The sequence below is a fragment of the Rousettus aegyptiacus genome, unplaced genomic scaffold (genome assembly GCF_014176215.1).
Source record: "Rousettus aegyptiacus isolate mRouAeg1 unplaced genomic scaffold, mRouAeg1.p scaffold_m13_p_17, whole genome shotgun sequence".
NCBI classification, from domain to species: Eukaryota; Metazoa; Chordata; class Mammalia; order Chiroptera; family Pteropodidae; genus Rousettus; species Rousettus aegyptiacus.
Genome location: NW_023416292.1, coordinates 20046799 through 20069069, shown reverse-complemented (window position 1 = coordinate 20069069; position 22271 = coordinate 20046799). Strand labels below are relative to the sequence as shown.

Below are 22271 nucleotides of genomic sequence, written 5' to 3'. Positions count from 1 at the left end.
ATCCAATATTAGAGGGATGTTTTCCCCAGCCAAGACCCTGGTGGAAGTGTGGCTAAGTGCAGTATTGACCAGACCTGGAATATTTGCACCAACTGAACATTTGAACTTGTTGTAAATTGAACTTGTTGATACCTTACCCAATCAAATGGACAACATTAATTTTCATCAAACTGAATTTAATGGAATGCTATTTATAACCTCTGGGTACCTGGTCCTGTGTAACAAATAGACATAAGTATGCCCCTTCTCATCTTTAGCAATCATGCAAAATAAAACGAGAACAAAAGGACACTGAGGGCTAGGGACCTCGCTAACTCACAGGGCACTTCACTCTTGTGGTTGGGTGCTTGGCCAGATCATCCATGAAACCCTTGTATGTGTGTGTGTGAATGAGTAGAGTATGTAGGTAAGTGGATATGTCTGTGATTGAATCTAGTGTAAGGACTAAAGCAGGCAAACACATTAACAAATTGAATAAATAAAAGCTTTTTAAAAATCAGTTCATTATCAATAATAATCACTGATTTTTAAATCAAATTGGTAGAAAAGGAAACAGTTAAGAGATTGTTCTGTTTCATGTCTGATCCTTTTAAATTTGTTATTTGAGTTGGCATATAATACCATATTACTTCAAGTGTACAGCATAGTAATTCAACACTTACATACCTTACAATGTGATCAACACAGTAAGTCTAGTAACCATCTCTCACCGTGAAAAGATACTACAATAATATTGACCCCGCACTGTGCACTGCATCCCCACGGCTTATTTATTTTATAACTGGAAGTCTGTGCCTCTTATTTCCCTTCACCTTTTACACCCATCTCCCCCACTCCCTCCCCTCTGGCAACCATCAGTTTGTTCTTTGTATCTATGAGTTTCTATTTTGTTTTGTTCGTTCATGAGTTTTTGTTTTTGTTTTTGTTTTTGTTTTAGATCCCACATATAGAAGTGAGCTCATATGGTATTTGTCTCTCTCTCTCTCTCTCTCTCTCTCTCTCTCTCTCTCTCTCTGACTTATTTAGCATAATACTCTCTAGGTCCATCCATGTTGTCACAAATGACAAGATTTCATTGATGAGTAATGAATCTTTGGTTGCTGAATAATATTCCATTATATATACATAGATACATATGTATGTATACACACGCCACATTTTCTTTCTCCATCTATTGATAGACATTTAGGTTGCTTCTATATCTTGGCTATTGTGAATAATGCTGCAATAGACACAGGAATGCCTATACCTTTTTGAATTAAGTGTTTTTATTTTCTTCAAATAGATATCCAGAAGTGGAATTGCTGGGTCATATGGTAGTTCTAGTTTTAGTTTATTTATTTATTTTTTGAAACCTTTCTACTGTGCTCCGTAGTGGCCATGCCAATTTGCAATCCCACCAACAGGGTGAGAAGGGTCCCTTTCCTCGACATCCTTGCCAATGTTGGTTACTTTTTGCCTTTTTGATAATAGCCAAACTGACAGGTGTAAGGTGATATCTCATTATGGTTTTCATTTGCATTTCCCTGATGACTAGTGATGTGGAGTATCTTTTCATGTGTCTGTTGGCCACCTGTATCTCTTTAGAAAAATGTCTATTCGGTCCCTCTGCCCATTTTTAAATTAAACTTTTTTTTTATGTTTAATTCTATGAGTTCTCTATATTTTTAGATATTATCCCCTTATCATTTGCAAATATCTTCTCCAATTCAGTGAGCTGCCTTTTTGTTTTGTTGCTGGTTTCCTTCGATGTCAAAGCTTTTTAGTTTGATGTAATCATGTTTATTTTTGTTTTCGTTGTCCTCACTTGGAGAGACATGTCCAAAAACATATTTCCAAGACCTATGTCAAAGAGGTTACTGCCTATGTTTTCTTATAGGAGTTTTATAGTTTCTGGTCTTACATTTAAGTCTTTAATCCATTTGGAGGTGGGTTTTTTTTTTTATAGATGATATAAGAAAGGAGTCCAATTTCATTTTTTTCCATGTAGCCATCCAATTTTCCCAGCACCATTTATCAAAGAGACTGTCTTATCCCCATCTTGCTTCCTTTGTTATAAATGAACTGACCATATAAGGTTTATTTCAATAGCCTCTTGATTTAGTCTTCCTAATTAATGTTAGTGCTAATAACTTAGATCATAAACAAAGGTAAGTTATCCAATTCTATAAGAGAGCAATGAACAGGAAGATCTTAGCACCACTAGGTTCATCCAAATTAGTGTACACGCAACAGAAAAATCAAGATGAGCTGTGGGTCTGGTCAGAGTAAGTAATCCAGGAAGAGATGAGCATAGCATGCTGGGATCTAGAAACTGTCATGTGTAAGAAAGGCAGGCCAGGACAAGTCTGAGATCAGGGACACAATCTGCTTTATTCATCCAGGCACAGCGACATGCCAGAAATACTGCCTAACATATAAAAATCAAATGGGAATTCATGCAGCCATTAAAAAAAAAAAAAATGCCATATGGATCTAAAGGTATTGATACTCCAGAAAGTGAAAAATCCTGTTTGTGTGTATATATAAGTATCTGGAAAGATACACCAACATATCCACAGATGTGTGGTTCTATCTCTGTATGATGGCATGAAAAATGATTTCAAATTCTTTTCATTTATCCATCTTTGTTAATTTGCAAATGAACATCGGCTGCATCCACTACAAAAACAGGTTTTGAAGTAACTGTATGATCCGTGTCTAAGTGTATATACAATGGCGTTGCTGTGAAGACATTCCTCCATTACCCTGGACCTCAGAATGTGGGCCTCTTACTAAGCCTCAGAACTAACAAAGTCCCTTAAGTTTCAGAGGTAGAACACTGGGCTGGATGGACGGGTGAGAGGCTCCTCCCATTTCTCACAGCCTCCTCTGACTCGTAACAGCCTCCCAAGCGTCACCCAGAGCACAACCAGCAGGGAAAACTATTGTGTCGGAGAGACAGCGAGACAGCAGCAAAAGGTAAGAGAGCATCAGAGGTATGGATGATAGCTGGGGACAGGGGCTCAGCTGTGAGCGCGGAAGCTCAAAATCTCTCAGTTGTAAAGAAAGTTAACAGGAAGTTTGGCTCGTTTCCCTAGTACTAAGTTGCTGAATCATTTGGCTTTGTTAGGTGGGTTGCTCTTAACTGTCAAACTAGGACTTTGTAAACAAGGCTTGAAGCAAAGTCTACAAGACATTAAAATCTAACCAGTGAGTCATTTTCTTATTTCCTGCAGCTTAATAAATTACCACTGCTATAGCCCATTATCTGACCACCATCAGGGCTCTGACCTTTTGCCCCAGAGAAGCAGCACTGACTGATCCACGGCCAGAGACCATGGCAAAGAAGGTGGCAGTGATTGGAGCTGGGGTCAGTGGCCTGAGCTCTCTGAAGTGCTGTGTGGATGAGGGGCTCCAGCCCACTTGCTTTGAGAGGACCAAAGACATCGGGGGACTGTGGCGGTTCCAAGTACGTGAGACCTTGTTTCTCGACGGGGTGTGCTGCTCTTGCATCACATGCAATGACAGCTACCAATGTCCCTTCCCAAAGGGTTCCCTCTGATGAGATTTATCCCATGCAGCTCCACAGGAACCAAAGAGACAGGCTGGCAACAGCCTCAGGTCATCATTAGCCTTAACGAGGGACAAATCCAGGGATGTGAAGGTTCTGTCTTTATGGCTCCAGCAACTGTCTTGCAGCTGGCATTTCTGTTGTTCTCAAAGCAACATACTAATAGGAGGGCATATTTTACAAAGCAGAAGTGACAGGGATTCTTTTCAAGATACCACTTCTATCAGAATCGTCGAGCGAGTGCTTTTTTAGGGAGTGTGCTCTTATGCCACTGACTTTTATTTTTCTCTGATGAGTGAACTGTTTGCTAACTCAGCTTTGCTGGTGATACTCTAGTGTAACAGCTGGGAAACTCTTTATATTATTATTAAACGTATTTTGTTCATTAAATTCATGCTATTAGCCAAACTTGAATATTGGTAATGCTAGCTGTCCCTTAGAATTTGTATGAAAATTTTAAAAGATACACAGATAGACAGCTGTAAAGATTTTATAAGTATTCCTTCCCAAAGTCTCCTGAGTAAGTACTAGCTTGCCTCCTCCCAGGTGTTAGGTCTTACCTGTATCCCTGTGTCTTAGTTTCCTCAGCTATAAAATGGGAATAAGAACATAGCAGTGTAACTACCTCACAGCTATTCTGAAGATTAAGGGAGATACTTGGAATATTAAAAACTCATAATAAAGTAAAATAAATGACAGCTACAATAACCATGTTTATATTTTAGAGATAATCAAACAGAATCTGAGAGATTAAGTGATTTGGTTATGGTCACACAGCTGGAGAAACTGGCGTTCAAACTTCGGTCTCTCTGGTACCTAAGTCCCTAGTTATAGCCACACCCTAACTTGCATTCTTGACCAGCAAGTTTCAACAAAATTTCAGCTCAGAACTCAAGAGTGACAGCTTGAGGATTATGTATTAGCTACTTCTGAGTGAGGGATCCAAAGAGGTGGGAATGCCCTAGCCAGGAGCAAAAGGGCTGTGAGCATGAAAAGCAGACTCACGTCAGCAGAAACCATGCAAAGTGCTCTCCCTACAAGCTGATCGAATAGGGGGCTGGCGAGGACATGGGCATGTGTGCTTTGCCAGTTCAAACCGAATTTCATGCCAAAGTAGGTATTCTGACATTGGGTTTTTCAAGGGCACATGCCTATAAGATACACCTGGAGGGTTTCTTAAAATACTGAATTTTGAAGACCAGCCCAGACTTCCTGAATCAAAATCTGTTCTTAACGAGAGTCCCAAATGAATCCTATGAGGAGGCAAGTTTGGCAAAAAAAAAAAAAACGTGCGCAACGACCAAATTTTAAAAATCTATTCATTCAACGATTATGAACAGCCAGAGCTAACTAACAGTGGAGATGTTGATACATACACAGGACCCACGGATGTGTAGAGAAGGAACTGGAAAAACAGCTGACACATTCGCTTCTTACTAACAACTAGTCATTAGAATCATCATAGCCTTTCCGGAGAAGGTAACATAATAAAGTGGTCGTTCCTGTTTTAACTAAAGATGTGTCATCTTTGTCCACTCGCAGTGCACATATAGACTCCATTTGTGATTTTATATCCCAGGTAGATTTTTTAACCTCAGGAAGAAATGTGAAATTATAACAAATTTCTATTTAGTGATAAATTTGTCATTGTTTTACTTGGGATTTAATATCGAAGAGCCAAATGTCCTTTATTTGATTATCATTAATTTGACAGCAGAAGAGGTGAGAGTTATTTTGAGTGATCTGTCAAAACATATGCTTGATGAATTCCAGGAAGGTACTTTCTGCCCCTAAAATATTTCTCCTGCTACCCTATTGCTAGTGTCTAACAATTCAGAATGAGACAAACTTTCTACAGCTTTAAAAAATAAAAATTAGGTTAAGATTTGAATTAACTAGCCTTACTAAATACAAAATGGTTAAGTATAAAACTCCCTGAAACCTGTAACAAAATCACATTTCAAAGCTCTCTTAAAACTACAGCCAATAGAGAAATGTTACCACTTTTCTCTACCCAAAGACGACAAGGAAGCTCCCTGCAGAGAGAGACACGCAATAAATCAAAGTTTCAGAGGTTGCCAGTGGGGTCAAGTGAGCATCTCAGTGACCAGGAGACTGGGCTGCAGAAGGGAGCAGGTGCCCCAAGGGTGCTGGTAGCCGCCCCACCCAATCCCAGGGCAAGTCTGCCTCTGCACCAGTCCACCAGAATCAACTTCCAACATAGGTTACTCTTTCATTTCTCCATTTAAACACAGTCCTAAGACCACTAAGCGCATTTAGTGGTGACAAGCTGAAGACTTCTTGTCCCATGCCCGGATTCTCCAGCACCCCCTGGTGGATAATTAACGATATTTTTGCCTTTTTTTTTTTTTTTTTTTTAGCAATCGGGGGCACTTGTCATGCATCATCTTGTTTTCCTTCACGATACTCCTAGGGAGTAGGTATTGTGATTATTTTTACTTACATATTAAGAGGAAACTGAGGCTCAAGATTAACAACTTGCCCAGGAGAACATTGGTGGTGGGAAAACAACAAAAAGGAGAGTGTGTAAGATCCCCGAGCCCCCACACCGGATAACCTCACTGAGGTGCCGAGAGGGGAAAGCGTGACCTTCCCTCGGCCACTGACCCAGTCCGCCTCCTTTGCTTTTCCTAATACCTGGGTTCACAGGGAAGTTACCAACATCCATTGCTTTCATGCGGGTTTGTTGTGTTTTTTACATTTGGATATAAATGTCTTTTTTTCCCAGCTACAAATACAGTCCATCCTTTCTTGTGCTGCAGTGAACAGGGAGCTGTCACTGACAGCTTCGCTGAAGCTTACAGCTTCCTCAGTCACAGTCCATACCACTACCGAGAGTCCAGTGCATCCCTGTTCCCAGCCGAGGGCACTGATCCAGCCTGGGCTCACACAGTCTGATTTAAACTTGAGTCTAACTCCACAGACCAGGCTCCGTCTGCTAGCCTGGGCTGCTTCTTTCAGTGTCACTGAAAATCTATGGAGCCCTGATCTAAAAATTGGTAGGAAAGTAATGACTTTCTATGAATATGGATGAGAACGGAACAGGCAAAATTAATTTATTGTGGTCAAGGGATCATAGTTAAGATTTCCTTTATTTACTATTCTGTGGAAGAGACTATAGTGCTGTTTGTGTAAGACTAAGTCATTTATTTCAATTAATTAATGAGTTCCTATAAGCCTTCCCTTCTTTTAAACATGCCCTAATGCTGAATCATAATAGCAATTACTATTTGCCTGGATAACGCCTTAGTCTCTGTAGGTGTCCATTGAGAATTCTTGGATGGGATTATTTAAATTTTCTTATAAAAGCTTTTTCGATAATGTGCTGATATCAGGAAAATTGAGTTGCCTGTCCTTCTTTCTTGCCGTGATTTAACATGAGACATTATCATTAAGCAGAGCACTTCTTGCAGAGAAAACTATAAACCCAACCACAGCACGTGCTGCGTTCTGTTTTGCCAAAGCACTTGCTAACATTTAAAATCAACTGTAAGGTTTGATTATTATCAATGCCGTTCACCTTAATCACTTGAAGGTTGGTTTGCATAAAACATAAAGCGAAGGCAGGGGATTCAAATCAGGATGGGAAAACTCCTTCCCCTAAAAGTACTCATTCTAACTGAAATTCTCTATTATGTTCTTTAACCAATGTCCCAGGATTTATTGGTTTCTAAAGAGATAAAAGGTAGGTATAGCTTACCCAGGGGGAATTCCAGAAGGGGGTGGGTTGTCACCATGATTGACATTAAAAAGGTAGAGACCTAGGATGCTAAATCTACCCAAAGAAGGATCGCTCCCTCTCCCAAACCCACCAGTGGTAAGAACCCCTCTAGCGAGTGACACTGGAAGGCCCCACCTAGGTCCTATCCCACAGGATGCTGAAACACATACCGCACCTCATCACCCAGACATCATAATCACCTATAGCAACGAAAGAGGCTCATATCACCTGGGGGTGAGATTTAGAAAAGGAGTAGGAAACCAAGGGGTTTTTTTAATGCACAGTTATCACTTTTATTTGATCCTTTAGGAAAATGTTGAAGATGGCCGAGCGAGCATCTACCAATCTGTCATCACCAACACCAGCAAAGAAATGTCCTGTTTCAGTGACTTTCCAATGCCTGAAGATTTTCCAAACTTCCTGCCCAATTCTAAGCTCCTGGAATATTTCAGGATTTTTGCCAAAAAGTTTGATCTTCTAAAATATATTCAGTTCCAGGTATTGTATTTTACGGGGAATGGTTTTCTCTACACTAGTTCAGATCACATTTAAATAGAGAAGTTACTCTGATAACGAAAGAAATTGTGAATAAAACAAAGTATTCTAATCCAATTTTTTGCCGAAAGATAAGAGCATGATAGAAAACCCCCCAAAAAGAAGGTCATAACCCCTGTTATTAGAGACCGTATGCATTACCGGAAGAGAAAAATCATCAGTTAAAAGTGAAAGTTTGGATGATGATGATATTGATTGTAGAACTGCATGTAAACTAATATTGATAACACTAAAGTAGTTAAATTACATTTCCCTTAAAAGGACATAAGGAAAATATCAAAATGGTATTTCTTTTTACTATCTTTTCTATAGAAATAGCATTTCTTAGAAAAACATGTTAAATAAACTCACAGTTCTCCATTCATCTAAGAAGCCTTAGAGAAACTACTTTTACTAATTACTTTTTTCTGGATGCAATCTCTTAGCAAGGGAAGGGTGGCCAGATCATTTTGAAATACAATTAAAACCATCTTTCCTGTTCTTCCTCAAAAACAAATAATTAACAACAAAAAAACAATATTCTCACAAAACATACTGAATTTTTATCAATAACCTACATTCAGAACTAGTAACCATGCTTAGGAAATAAAATTTAAATTATACCTCTGAATAAATAACTCTTGGTGGAGCTTAGTTTTTTAACACATCTCATTTTTTCTGCAATTTTAGTTTTATCCCAGGTTTCTTTTATATTAATTTATAACAGCTGATTTTGGCTAAAATCTGTATTTGTAAATACCATTTAAATGTTCAGTTCTACCTAATGTAATTTTCCCCCAATTCCTGGTAGATCCATCCTTTAAATTACAGATTCTTTACACCAGAAGCTGTCTTTGTCCATTTAGTTATCAATCTATTTGACAGATACATTGCCCTCTTATGATACTTAATTTATATTATCTATTCTCTTAAAGATCATGTTAGAATTGCAAGGGAACTATTTCACTTGTTCATTGTGTTACTGCTGTAATTGCTTTTTGGAGATTGGAGAGGGGTTAGGAAAACGTGTTTTTATTCACTGGTCTGAGTTGGCATAAACCCTAAGACATTGGGGCTCAACTCAAAGTATAGAAGGCTCTTTGCATCCTAATAACCTTCTGAGTGAGATTGAGGGTGTAGGTCCTCGAACTGCATTTTCAGTAGCAAGAATCCACAGTACTTTAGCTAATTTACTACTCTGGACTACAAATCTGAACTATTTACTCTCGGCTGAAAATGCCCAGACATTTTATAATACTTTCATATGCCTTATGCTAATATTCTATATAGATTTTTAAATTTGAACAGCATCACTTAAAAAAATATCCAAAAATCTGTAAAGCACACAGAGGAGACACAAATACTTGCAAACAGAAGCAACATGACATTCATCTAAAAGTAAGAAACGCTTTGCTTTCATTTGCCATTTGTTGCTTAAATACGGCAGACATATGACCTTCATGTACACTTTCAGAAACTCACAGACCTCCAGACAGTGAGCTACATTTTTAAAAGATCAATGAGCCAATAAATGATTTCACCCAAATGAGATCACAATCAGTATTGCTAACACGACGTACCCTGTTTAAAAACACGAAACATGAACAACTACCCCTCACGGATTGCTGACAATGAACCAGGCACTATGCAAAGTGCTTTGCATAAAATATCTTCTCCAATACAGAGCCTGCACACAGATGGACACGTGAAAGGTTCTTGATGAAGGCCATCGTGTGACCACTCAAACAGGAAACATGTGTTTTGCATCTCGCCCAGACCTTACCTTGCCCTTCTGTGTCTCGCTGCAGTTCTCATTCAGTCCCGAACAGACCAGTTCCCAGAGCCAAGTCAGGCTCTCGCACCAAACACCATGTCCTTGGCGGCCCCCTGCCAAAGAAAAATGTGAAGGGCATGCTTAGTTGTCTTTGCCTTAACTGGCTCGAAATGGAACCTAGAGTCCCACATTCATTCTACCCATCCCCGCTCCCAGGGCACCGGGCAGGCCCCTGTTATGCCAGATTCATGCTCAACGATGCCTTCTCTGTGTTTAAGACAACTGTCCTCAGTGTGAACAAATGCCCAGACTTCTCCTCCTCTGGCCAGTGGGAGGTTGTCACCGAGAACAAAGGCCGGGAGCAAAGTTCTGTCTTTGATGCAGTTATGGTCTGCAGCGGCCATCACATCCTCCCGTACATCCCACTGGAGGCATTTCCAGGTAAGGCCTGGCAATCCGCAGCTTTTCGTAGCACGTGTCTAGGCGCTTCGTATGCAGTCTGGGTGGACAGGCGGACTTAGCTGCTCACTTGGGCACAACATTAAGACTGGGATGAAGCGAGAAGGACGAAAGACTCCAAACACTGTCTCTGTTACACAGGGAGCTCAGCTGACATGCTCCAAAGTCAGAATTCCAGAGGACTCTCACCCACATTACTTCTCTTTTAGCCATGTGCCTACTTTGACCTTTTTCTATCCTGCCAAACACTTGTGACCTTATTCCATTCTCGGATCCTCTTCCACAGAACCACACCCACGGACAGGGTCCTGTGAGGGGAGCTCCTGGGAAATTTTTTGCTTCTGGACCATGTACTTAACTTTTCTTATGTGCTTTATACTTTGAGTTTGCCAGTTGGCCTTGCTATTGTAACTCCCGTCAGAGGGGAAGCGGCCAAACAAATGATCAACCCCAGAAAGGAAAAGCAGTTTGGTTGAAAGTAACTTGACATAGTTAACAAGTGATAAAGAGATGCTTCTCTTTTTCTCTCCTGAAGGTATCGAGAGGTTCAAAGGCCAGTACTTCCACAGCCGCCAATACAAGGGCCCAGAGGGATTCGAAGGAAAGCACATCCTGGTGGTTGGGATTGGAAACTCGGCAGCAGATATTGCCGTAGAGCTGAGTAAGAAGGCTGCTCAGGTGCGGTGCTCTCTGCTCACCTTGAGCCATAGAGGAGAGGAAAGGGGAGGACATATTGAAAAATCTGAGCCATGTAATCGAGGCTCCATTCACAGTGATTGGTTAGTTGGCTGGTTGGCCAGTTGGTTGGTTGGTTGGTTGGATGGTTGGTTTGGTGGGCTGGTTGGTTGGTTGGTTGGACGGTTGTTTGGCTGGCTGGCTGGCTGGCTGGTTGTATAGTTGGTTGGATGGTTGTTTGGCTGGCTGGCTGGCTGGCTGGCTGGCTGGCTGGTTGGATAGTTGGTTGGATGGTTGGTTGGATGGTTGATTGGTTGGATGGTTGGTTGGATGAATGGATGGTTGGCTGGCTGCTTAGCTGGCTACTTGATGGGTTGGTTGGTCACTTGCTCAGTGTGATATCATAGAAAGTCTGGAAGTCGAGAAACCAGAGTTTCCCTTCCAGCTTTGCCATTATCAGTCATGTCGACTAGAATGAGTCACTTCATTCCTCCAGGCAATGGTTCTTTCACTTTTTAAATGGGAAGTTTGGACCAGATTACTTCTTTCAACCCAGGGAGTCTAGTAAGAAGTTGACCTATTCCGTGGCCCTGCATCTTCTGGCTGCACGTGACTCACCACACCCAAGTCCACACCCCGCAAAACTGTCCTGTCCTGAGTCTCACACTTTCAGGGCTTGAGAGGCCAAGAAGCAAACGTGATAAACAAACATGGTGCCTCTCCAGCTGCTTAATGAAGGGGATATACTGGGACCCGTCAAAGTCACCTATCAGTCAGTGCCAAGGAAGGAGAGACAGTAAGTAATGGAAAGAGACATTAGGGACTATTGTGAGGTCAACATGAGGGCAGTGGCTGACCACAGACTGACAATTCAACACTGTTTTAGGTAGACACCACTTCACAAGCTAAGGGGTTGAGATCCTCCCCAACGAAATCTGTCTCCAAACTTGGCTTACTCTGGATGTGTGACACGATGTGCAACTCCTCTCCTCCAGCCAAAATTAATAGAAGAATAATAGCTAGCAGGCAATATTTTCACTACTTTGCATATATCTCAATCTGCGCAATAATCCCAGGCACTGTTATTACCCCTATTTTGCAGAGGGAGAAACTGAGGCATGAAGCGGTTGAAATAACATATCAAAGGCAACACAGTTAGTAATAGTGAGGCTGGGATTCAAATCCATGCAGTCTAGATCTGAGGTCTTGGCTGTAGAGTCCATAATCCTAAACTCTTAAGTGAATCGGTTTCCTTACAAGTGAATCAATGTTTAAGTGTTTATTTAGGATGGCCTTCTAATACAGAACTCAGAAGGGACTGTAAAATTTTGAGAAGCAATTCAAATGTGAATTTGGACAAGGGGGGAGTAAGCAAGGTTAAATATGTATTTGAAAATATATACTATCTATATATTTCGAAATATATTTTGAAAACGAGAGAAACCAGAATATATCTGAAAGAGGATTCGGACGAGCATTTACAGAGAATGGGAATCAGTATAAGTTCAGAGTTTTTAAAATTTAAAATATGTAAAAAGTTCTTTTAAGTACGGGAGGAAGCTGATCTTCCTTCTTATTGCCACTCCATGTAAACGCATTTATGCCTATATAGTAACTAAGCTGTAATTGTACATTTCCTAAGATTACAATTATTCACCTTCACTATAAAAGAAAAACTTGAGTGGATGGAAAAGGTGAGAGGAGGTAAGGAGCATCGAACCACAGCAGTCAATGTGGCAAAGTCTTGTGGATTTCACAACTGGTATTAGCCCAAAGATTTTCTCGTGTTTCCATAAAAATTCCCAAGACTGCTGCTGTCTTCCTCTGTCCATGTAAATACCCCTGGATCCTCCTTTTATAAAAAGTTGCCACAGAGCAGTGATAACGAGAAAGTGCTTCGCTGGAGGTCAATCATCTTTGAAACAAAACATTTCAGTGAATTTTGGGGCCATGCATGGTATATATCACCTGCACAGAACATTCCTCCCAAAAAGGATGATGCCCCGATGTCACCTGGAACCCTTTTTGCTTACCAGGTATTCATCAGCACCAGACAAGGTTCCTGGGTCATGAGCCGTATCTCTGAAGGTGGCTATCCTTGGGACATGGTGTTCCACACCCGCTTTAGCTCCTGGCTCCGAGATGTCCTGCCACGAACAGTTCTAAAATGGATGATGAGCAAACAGATGGATCAGTGGTTCAGCCACGAAAACTATGCCCTCGAGCCTCAAAACAAGTAGAGTTGTTTTGCTTTTTTACAGTATACACGTTGGTAAGCGAGGTCGTGAGAGGTGCCTCTCCTTGCAGAGAGCCAAATTGCTAACACGGTAGTTTGGGGTACAGTCCAAGAGCATAGGGTATCTGTATGCCTTTTAAAAAGTAAATACTTAAGAAGGTCAAGTAGAAAGGGTTTGAGCTACTCCAGAAAAGGAGAGCTAGGCTACGGGAAGAACTCATTAATACCCAGAGCTGTCCAACATTAGAAAGGCTGCTTTAAGAGACCATGACATCCTGTTCAGAGGGTTGTGCTGAGAAATCATGTCAGATTCTTTGTCTGATAACTCTACATCATACGAGTTCTTCCCATGAGCAGATTTTAAGAGCATAGTCACTGTCTTTTTGCCAAAAAAAAAAAAAAATCTCTATTTATCTCACAATTATACATCACTGACCTTATAATCACAAGCAAACATCATAGATGTTTATTTTCCTTTAATTGGTAACAGGCTCCTTCCCTTAAAATAAATAAATAAATAAATAAATAAAACAGAGGGGCTCTAGACTCTTTTGATGAGTGCATCTGACTACTATATTCTGAGATCTGATGCATGTGGCATGTATTGTCTTATATACATACATACATATATATATATTTTTTTTTTTTTAAGAAATAGTTCTCAAATCTACAGAAAAGAAAATTTAAGAAATACTAACAGACTTTGCTTCATCACCCATGCTATCATATACAGAGACTTATGAATATTTGGGATTAACAAACATCTCTAAACTGAATTCTATATATTAATTTTTGCACTGATCCTTTCTAGCTTTCAAAACTAATGGGAATTTAACAAGTCTTCCCCTCCTTACTTATGATCAGACAGAGATTAAGAGGACAGCAAGGTGATTAAAGGCAGGTGACACAGATGAACGTTAGAGACATCAATTGTCTAATAACCACTGGACTATCCTGCAACTGACCACGGGCACTGGCATTTTGTCTAAGACCTGGGGGATGCTCCCTTTTTTGAAATATCTTTTACTCCCCCAACCCCCTCATCTACATGATTTCCCTTTGTTGAAGGGAGCAATTTATTGTATGAAAATAAAGTCAAGTAATAAGGCTTAGAGCAGGCCAACTATTCAAGTTGGAAAGTTCTATGGCTATCTGAGAAACCTCTTTATTTACAGAGCCAACCCCATAAATATCAAAAGGGATCAAGACTCCTCATTAAGTGTTCTTTCAGAGTGTTTTCTTCTGTATGTTTCAGATACCTGATGAAAGAACCCATACTAAATGATGATCTTCCAAGTCGCATACTCTGTGGAGTCATCAAGGTGAAATCAAAAGTGAGAGAGCTCACAGAAACTTCTGCCATCTTTGAGGATGGGACGGTGGAGGAGGACATTGATGTCATCATTTTTGCAACAGGATACACATTCTCTTTCCCTTTTTTTGAAGATTCACTTGTTAAAGTAGAGGATAATATGGTCTCACTGTATAAATACATGTTCCCTCCTCACCTGGAGAAGCCGACCCTTGCCTGCATTGGTTTCATCCAGCCACTCGGTTCTATTTTCCCAACTGTTGAACTCCAAGCTCGTTGGGCGACGAGAGTTTTCAAAGGTGAGTGAGTAGGCAAGTGAGGGGCTGAGGGTTTCCTCTCCAGTGGAGTTTGCTCAGTAATGAGTTTAGATAAGAAAGTTGCTAACAAGAAGGCTGCCTACCTTAGCTGCTATCTCAAGATTCTCATCCTAAAAAGTCAGTGGGAAATCACAAAATAACAAATACAGAGATATAATAATAATAAATATCTGCACTCGTTTCTTTAAAATGTTGGAAAATTTAGAGAATTTCAATTGGCATAAGGCTAAGTGCATGCTATCCTTTCTTTGAATCACGAAAGAACCACTAAGAAAATACGTGTGACTCCTGGCTTTACCTATGTGATGTTTATAAATTCCTCAGAATAAGTGCAAATCAAGAGACTTGGGGCCTACTCCCCACTTTGCTTCAATTAACTCTTAATACCCAAGCAGTTCAACCTCACAGATCTCTACAACGTTATAAAATTATTGAAAGGTTTCTCTCTCAGCATCTGAGTGGCACTCCCACTCCTGGGAAGGCTATTATCTCACTGAGCCCAGGGTCCATTCAGCTCAGCAAAAGCTGGTCAAATGCTTAGCCCTATGCTGGAACCTGGTGGGATGGAGAGAAATGTAAACAGATCATTTCAACATACTGAGACAGATGCTTTGATGGGGGAATGCGGGGATGCACTGGGAGAAGAGAAAGGACACTGAGCAATAGCAGGGTGGCACGTGGTCAAGGAAAACTTCCCAGGGGGTTGAACTTCTCAGCTGCAGAAAAGGGAGTCACTTAAGCATGAATAGAGAGCCACGACACAGATGGAGAGTTATGAGCTGTTTGGCATTCCTAGAACATGGCATGTAAGACAGAGAGGGGTGAAAGGCATGCTAAGGAGCTTAAATACAAAATGTAGATCGGCTCTTCCCAAAACTAGCTACACACAAAAATCATCTGGTGGCCTCTTAGGGTCGCTGATTAAGGCTGACCTGAGCGCCTAGAATCTCCATTTTAGAAAGCTGTCCAGCCAGAGGACCCAATGGACGGTTATAAACAAGGGACAGACATTATTGGTTTATACATTTGATACATTATTTCAGCATTTGTGTGGAAGACAGATTTGAAAGGAGAAAAGAACAGTGTCTCAGAGACCAGTGGGAAGCCTACTGTAATAGCCCATACTAAAATACGATGACGCAACCAGCTCCAGGCAGACAGACGATGGAGAGGAGAGGATATAAACATGGGAAACAGCCAAGGCCAACGTCAGCGGGGCATACACCTGGCTCAATGTGGGAAGACTAGAGAAGAAGAGGGAGGAGTCAAGGGTGATGACTGGCCATCTCCAGCCATGGAAACTGGGTGGGCAGCCACGAATACAGAGAGGGGGCAGGAAAAGGTTTAAGTCTGAGCAGGGGGGCTTTGAAGGTGAGCTCTGCTGTGAACTTGCTGCATCCGAGATGGCTAGCCATATCTGGGAGGATCTGACCATTTTTCAATATATCTGAAGCTCAGGGGACACCTGTGGATGGGAAATGGAGTCATGGCGCATGGTGAATACTCTTAAGTCCCCAACTGCCCTACCTTAATCTGTGACCCTCTTACTTAAGTAGCCTCTTAACTGGTGTCACTGCCTTTCAACTCACCTCCCTGGAACCCATTTTCTGAAATTCAGCAGCTAGAAGGACCTTTTCAAAGGCAAATCTGATCTTGTCACCGCCTGCAGAAAACTCTCCCACGGCTCCCCATCACCTTCAGCCTGGAGCTTAAGCCACCCGGCATGGCCTCACCTTCTTTCTCCAGCCTCTCGTCTTCCCCTCTCCACCTCAGAGTTCATGCTATAGCTACACGGGCAGCAACACCATGGGCATGGCATGACCCAGAGTTCAACAACACAGCAGCCCTGACGGGTAGAACGTGGGGAGATGGCCAGAGTCTAAGTGTAGGAATGAACAACTACATAAAGCAATGACATTGAACCCAACCTGTGACTCAAACCAGCCTTCTATTTTCCAGGCCTGTGTACCTTGCCTTCAGAGAAGACTATGATGGAAGACATTATCAAGAGGCACAAAAAAAAAATTGATCTGTAAGAAAGTTTTTTTAATTCTTTACATAGAGTAGTGTTTTTCAAAGCAAAGTGCTCCGAGCACCTATAGGAAGCATCTACCTAGCTGCTTGTTAAAGATGCCAATGCTAAGGCCATCGCCCAGACCAAGTGACCCAGACTCTCTGGAGGAGACTGAACATTTGCATGTTTATGTTCTTCCAAGGTGATTCTTACACAGACTGGTTTAAGAACTAACTACTTATAGATAGAGATTTTACCAAATCAGAACACTTTCCCTTAACTTGATTTCATTTCAGTTTCGTTAGATTTCACATCTTCTCAGGCCACCCATGCCCTGTGGTTAGAGAGAAAGGGGTGGGGACCACGGTGGTGACAGTAGCCTAAGTATCTCTGGGAAGTTAGCTGGGGTCTCACCTATCAGAGTAAATTAGAAAGGGGCTGGCATGACGTGAAGCTTCGAGGATTTCTGCTTTGTGACAAAGTAGAATGAGGTTCAGTTGAGATAGAGTGTCCTTGGAAAGTTGACTCGGAGCCTTAGGTCACGTGAGGGAGTTATCTTGTGTTCATATTCTAATTCACCGAACATTTACTGAGTATCACGTGCTGGCCAGGGTGTCAGGTACTTTAATAATTTGACAAGCAAATGGTAAGTCTCTCCTCTGCATAAGACCCTGAGCAAGGCTTGTATCAGTCATCTCGTGAGTCTTGGGAGCAATCCTGACTAGCTGGCCCTTTGTGTAGTAAATACCAAATACTAATCGTGGTTGTAAATCTTGTCGCATCCCTGGGACTTCCATGTACTCATGGTCATTTATTGGCTAATTATCTTACAGCCTATAGTCAATTAGACACATGGGCCTCCTGATGAGATAAGCCAATACTTTACACCGGAGACTCTCTAAGAACTCATTTATCCATTCACTCGTGCCTTCGTTCTTACACTAGCTGTTAAATGCCTAATGTTTTTCTATAACTTAGAACATCTTGTGAATCTGCCCTTCTTCCTTTCTTTGTTAAGCTTTGGGGAGAGCCAGAGCCAGATACTGCAGACCAATTACGTCAGCTACTTGGACGAGCTCGCCTTAGAGATAGGTGCGAAGCCAGAGTTCCTGTCTCTCTTGTTGAAAGACCCTCAACTGGCTGTGAAAGTCTACTTTGGACCCTGCAACTCCTATCATTACCGCCTGGTAGGGCCTGGGCAGTGGGAAGGAGCCAGGAGAGCCATCCTCACCCAGAAGCAGAGGATCCTGAAGCCTTTAAAGACACGGGCTCTCGAAACTTCATCTCATTCCTCACTGTCCTTCCTGCTGAAAATCCTGGGGCTTCTTGGTGTTGTTGTGGCCTTTTTTTCTGGATTTCTGTGGTTCTAACCTGTCGGCCAATAGCTTTTGGCTTTATTGTCAGTCAGTACCTCTTAAAGAAAAAAAAAAGGCTAAAAGAAAAGATTAAATCTATATTCTAAATTTAGAATTGACAGGAGCAAAGTAAGAGAGGTAACTGCAGAGGATTAGCAGAATTAGGTCTATGTACAAAACCAAGATTGTGTCATAAAATGTCTTTGTCACTTCACCCTTCCCTCAAGTTTGCCAGACTCTACAAAAAGGACAATAAGGAAAAAAAAAAAAAAAGGACAGCAAGATAACACAGGCTAAATAATTCTGCCAGCCCTGATGTATGCAAGCTGCGGGCAACGGGAGAATCCACCAGAATGAAAAGCAGGCCCCGGGGTTCGAACCACTGGAAAATCTAAGCCGCAGGTAAACAGCTGAACTCCTGCATGATGCTCTGAACCGTCTTCCTCTCCGGACTCTAGTGGGTGACAAAGGTGCCAGACACTGGATCGTACCCCACTCGCTTAGTGGGGAATTGCTCAAAAATACTGGAGGAGAAGACAAGGGCAGACTTTAAAACAACGGCAATGCCCAGGCCGACTTTCACGGCCTTATACTGAAAGCTGGGCATTTTTTAGATTCTTTAGATTTTCTTACATTTCTTATATTTTTTTCTTATGTTTTGACAGAAACATTGCTATACAAATAAAAATGAGCGTGCCATGACAGCTCTCTCCACGCATGTGTGGCAGTATCGTAGACCAGACGTGCTCTGGGTACGTTACACGCACCGTTTTGTTTAGTTCTCCCAGCAGCTCTGCAAGATGCATGTGGCGTGTCTTGCAGAAATGAAACGGAGACTCAAGGGCAGCCGAATCACATGCAGAAGGCCGTAAAGTGGGTCTGGTGACGGAGCTGGGACTGGAACTCAGATTGCTGGACACTAGAACTAAAGACTATAACCTTGCCCCATCACATACTTATTTACAAAAACCTCCAGTATCGATAAAGTACTTAACAGTTTATTTATAATCATATATATGTTATTTATGCAGGAACTTTACCAAAAAAAAAAAAAAAAGTACTCCTTGCAAAGACGATCTGATTAATTTTATTTATCATATTGATTTATACATCAGCTGGATCTAAAAAACACTTGAAGGCATTTATAGTGAAAGACACCTATTCAATAACATTTAAGATAATCAGTGACATTTTGGAAAAGCAAGCATGGAGGAGAAGAAGTATATTTCCCAAGTAGATGAAAAGGATTATAATGATTGGGCCTTATATTTAGTTCTAACCTTACAGATAACCAAGGTAAAAAGTGAAGCAATATGGAATCTTTGTCCTCTGATAGAAGAAAACACACTGTTTTGTTAGGAGACACAAATATTTTCTTGGAACTAAAGTCCAAAAAATACACAAGCAATTCACTGTCAACAGGCATTGAGCAACACAATAAACATCTGGTTACAAACATCCACTGCAGCCACTCTCTCCAGGGACAGTGCCTTGGGAGATAAACCCCGACCAATGGCTTCAAGGGGAGGGAAAGATCAGAGATTAAAAGATTAAGGCAAATTTCTGCCTAAATTTCTGCCCTTATTTCTGCAAAGCCTCTATAGACATTACCCTTCACTTTGACCTGGATTTCTCCCTCAAAAACTAAGGACAATGTGATGGCAATCTCTGTCACTGGAAACTTTTTCTTTAAAGTTCATTGAAATGACATCAGCATTTAGGTGCAAGATTTTTTTTCATTGCTCTTGTTAGCAGATGGTGTATATACTGAGTTCTTGATTAAAAGCTGATTACGCGTTAATTGTTAAAGATTATTTGCAAGCCATATAATAATATAATTATAATAATAACAACAATAATAATAGTAGAATTTATCAAACCTTTATAGCAAGAGGAGAAAATGACTGCCTGTGGGTTAAATCCAGCCCACTGCCTATTTCTGTAAATGGTTTTATTGGAGCACAGCCACACCTATTCGTTTGTTGCCTGTGGCTGTTCTCAAGTTACAACGACAGAGTTAAATAGCTGCAGCAGAAACAGGATGGCCCATAAAGCCTGAAATAGTTTCTATATGGCCCTTTACAGAAAAAAAGTTTGCCAATCCCTGCTTTGTGATGGGCAGGGGTTGTCCTGTTTTTCATCACCACTACCCAGCGAAATACCTGTGATTGTTAGATCCTACTTCTAGTGAAAGAGATCAAGAAACAATTGTCAGGTTAACACTGAATCAGTGCGGGGCGGGGGGGGGGGGGGGGGGGGTGGAGCGGGGGAAGAGGTCCATTGGGACAAAATTATTAAATTTATAGCCTTGAAATTGTTAGAAATAGGATGATCTCTTGAAATCTTTCCAAATATTCCTATACCTTTTTAAAAACAGAAATAGTTCATTTCCAAAGTCTGAGATTAACTAAAGAGGACTCATCCGAGTCTATTCTTCTGCCTTCATACATCCTGAAATGAAAACTATCTCAAACGAACCATCTAGGATCATTTGTCCCAAACTATAATCCATGGCCTGCCTGAATCAGAGTATCTCAGGGAGTTTATAAAAGCGCTTACATCCTGAATATAAATGTAGTAATGATTCAGACCTGCCTAATCCGAATCTCGCTAGAATCTCCTCAATAAGCTCCTTAGAAGATTCCTGGGTACCTGAAATTTAGGACCCATTCTTTTGAGGTCTCCCCACTGCGCCCCCCCCCCAAAAAAAAACTGCTTTCAGAGATCAGTCCATTACTCTGTCCGCACCTCAGGGCCAAATTCGTCCTCAGGTTCACCCTTGGTGCCTCTTGCTGCCATGCTGTCTGCAGTGCTCCTTTCTCCTGCGAGGGATGTTAGCGGGTTACCACGCTCCTCTAAAAGCTCTTGCTGCGCTGGCCCCCTTACTAATCTTTTATTTTAACTCTCCTCCTCGGTTTTCTTACCAAAAGCCAAATACGTCACATTTGCTCTTTACAGAAAAAAAATAAAGATGTTTTTAAAAGAAAACTCTTGGATCGTGATAATATAATAAAATTTCGGATAATGAAGAGTTTGAAAGCTTAACCTAGAAAGAATCCAGCATCTCTGTTACAGTGAGGATGGCACAGGAGGGTCCTCCCGGACAACTGGTCTCTCCTCCTGAAAGGTACTGCCACTGACCTGCGCCCCTCAAGGGCAGAGTTTCCGGCCGATTCTTGGAAGGGAGAGTGTTACACAGAACATAACTCACTGTCCTGTCCAGTCTGTCTTATGACCAGGTCATGGATCAATGAGGCATAAGAAAATAGGCTCCTGAGATGAGATTACACTTAGCCCAGGTCAGATGCCAAAATGAGATTAAATATGCCAGGGTTTTTTAAGGAAAATGCTTACATGAGGGAAAATAGGGAGAATGCAGAAAAAGGCTGGAGGAGCCATCAGCCAGCCACGCGACCCTGACCCTGAGTGAAGACGAGAAGACGTGCTGGGTATGGACACCCCGAACAGTGGCAGCAGCCTGAGGAAGGTGCTGCAGAGCCCTGGGGGGTCCTCACAACATCAGTCTCTGGCCCCCTGACAGATCAGTCACTACTGGGAACAGCTCCCGGGGGAGGGGGCGAAGAGCCAGCAGGGTACTTCAAGGACATCAGCTCAAGCCCTTGGTCAGTTATGCTCCCTGTGGTTAGAGAGCCATGAAGCACTCTCACAGGTCCCTAACCTCATTCTTGCATCGTTTAATTCACTGAAGTATAGTTTTTAAATTACTCCACCCAGATAGTCATCTGTGGTGGTTGTCGTTCACAGCCACCTCTAAGCATGTCCTCCTGCAAAACAAATAAAGTTAGGGAGTCGCAGTGGCATCTTCATAGTTCTTCAGTGTCACTCTTTGAAGGGGAGAGAGTAAGAGTCCAAAGTGCATGACACTGGACCCCTTAGCCCTTCATTGCTGCCATTCACCAGGTTAAAACATTAACTTCACCTTAGGTTCCAAGTTCTGCATAACATTCCTATCTCTTAGGCCGGGTTCATCAGGTACACAGCAGGCTCACACCATTCCATTTGCATTTCTGCTGGTCCAGAGTCTTGACCATTCCAGAGCCCTTAGCCCCAGGAATTACAACCACGCAGAGTAAGCAACCAGACCTAATCTCTGATTCCTTTGGATGAGGGAGGTGGGGCCTGGGTTTCTTCTGTTTTGGTTCCTCACCAACTCCCTTCATGTGTGACCTTGGAGAAGCTATAAAGCCACTCTCTAAAGTACAGAGAGAATGGTAAATGCTTGAGTACTTGTAGTAGAATGGTGAACTCAGACATTATCAGGTCTTCTGGGGACTGTGGT

General features: G+C 41.7%; 1 protein-coding gene across 1 annotated transcript; it reads left to right on the top strand.

The window, feature by feature from the left end:
* The first annotated feature begins 2839 nt into the window (after positions 1-2839).
* FMO2 (flavin containing dimethylaniline monoxygenase 2) lies at positions 2840-18244 on the top strand. Its single transcript, XM_016147143.2, has 9 exons — positions 2840-2961; positions 3219-3451; positions 7605-7793; positions 9882-10044; positions 10598-10740; positions 12774-12973; positions 14229-14584; positions 16562-16634; positions 17635-18244. Exons 2-9 carry the CDS (start codon positions 3320-3322, stop codon positions 17984-17986), a joined length of 1608 nt encoding a protein of 535 aa, XP_016002629.2. The 5' UTR covers positions 2840-2961; positions 3219-3319; the 3' UTR covers positions 17987-18244.
* The last annotated feature ends 4027 nt before the right edge of the window (positions 18245-22271 follow it).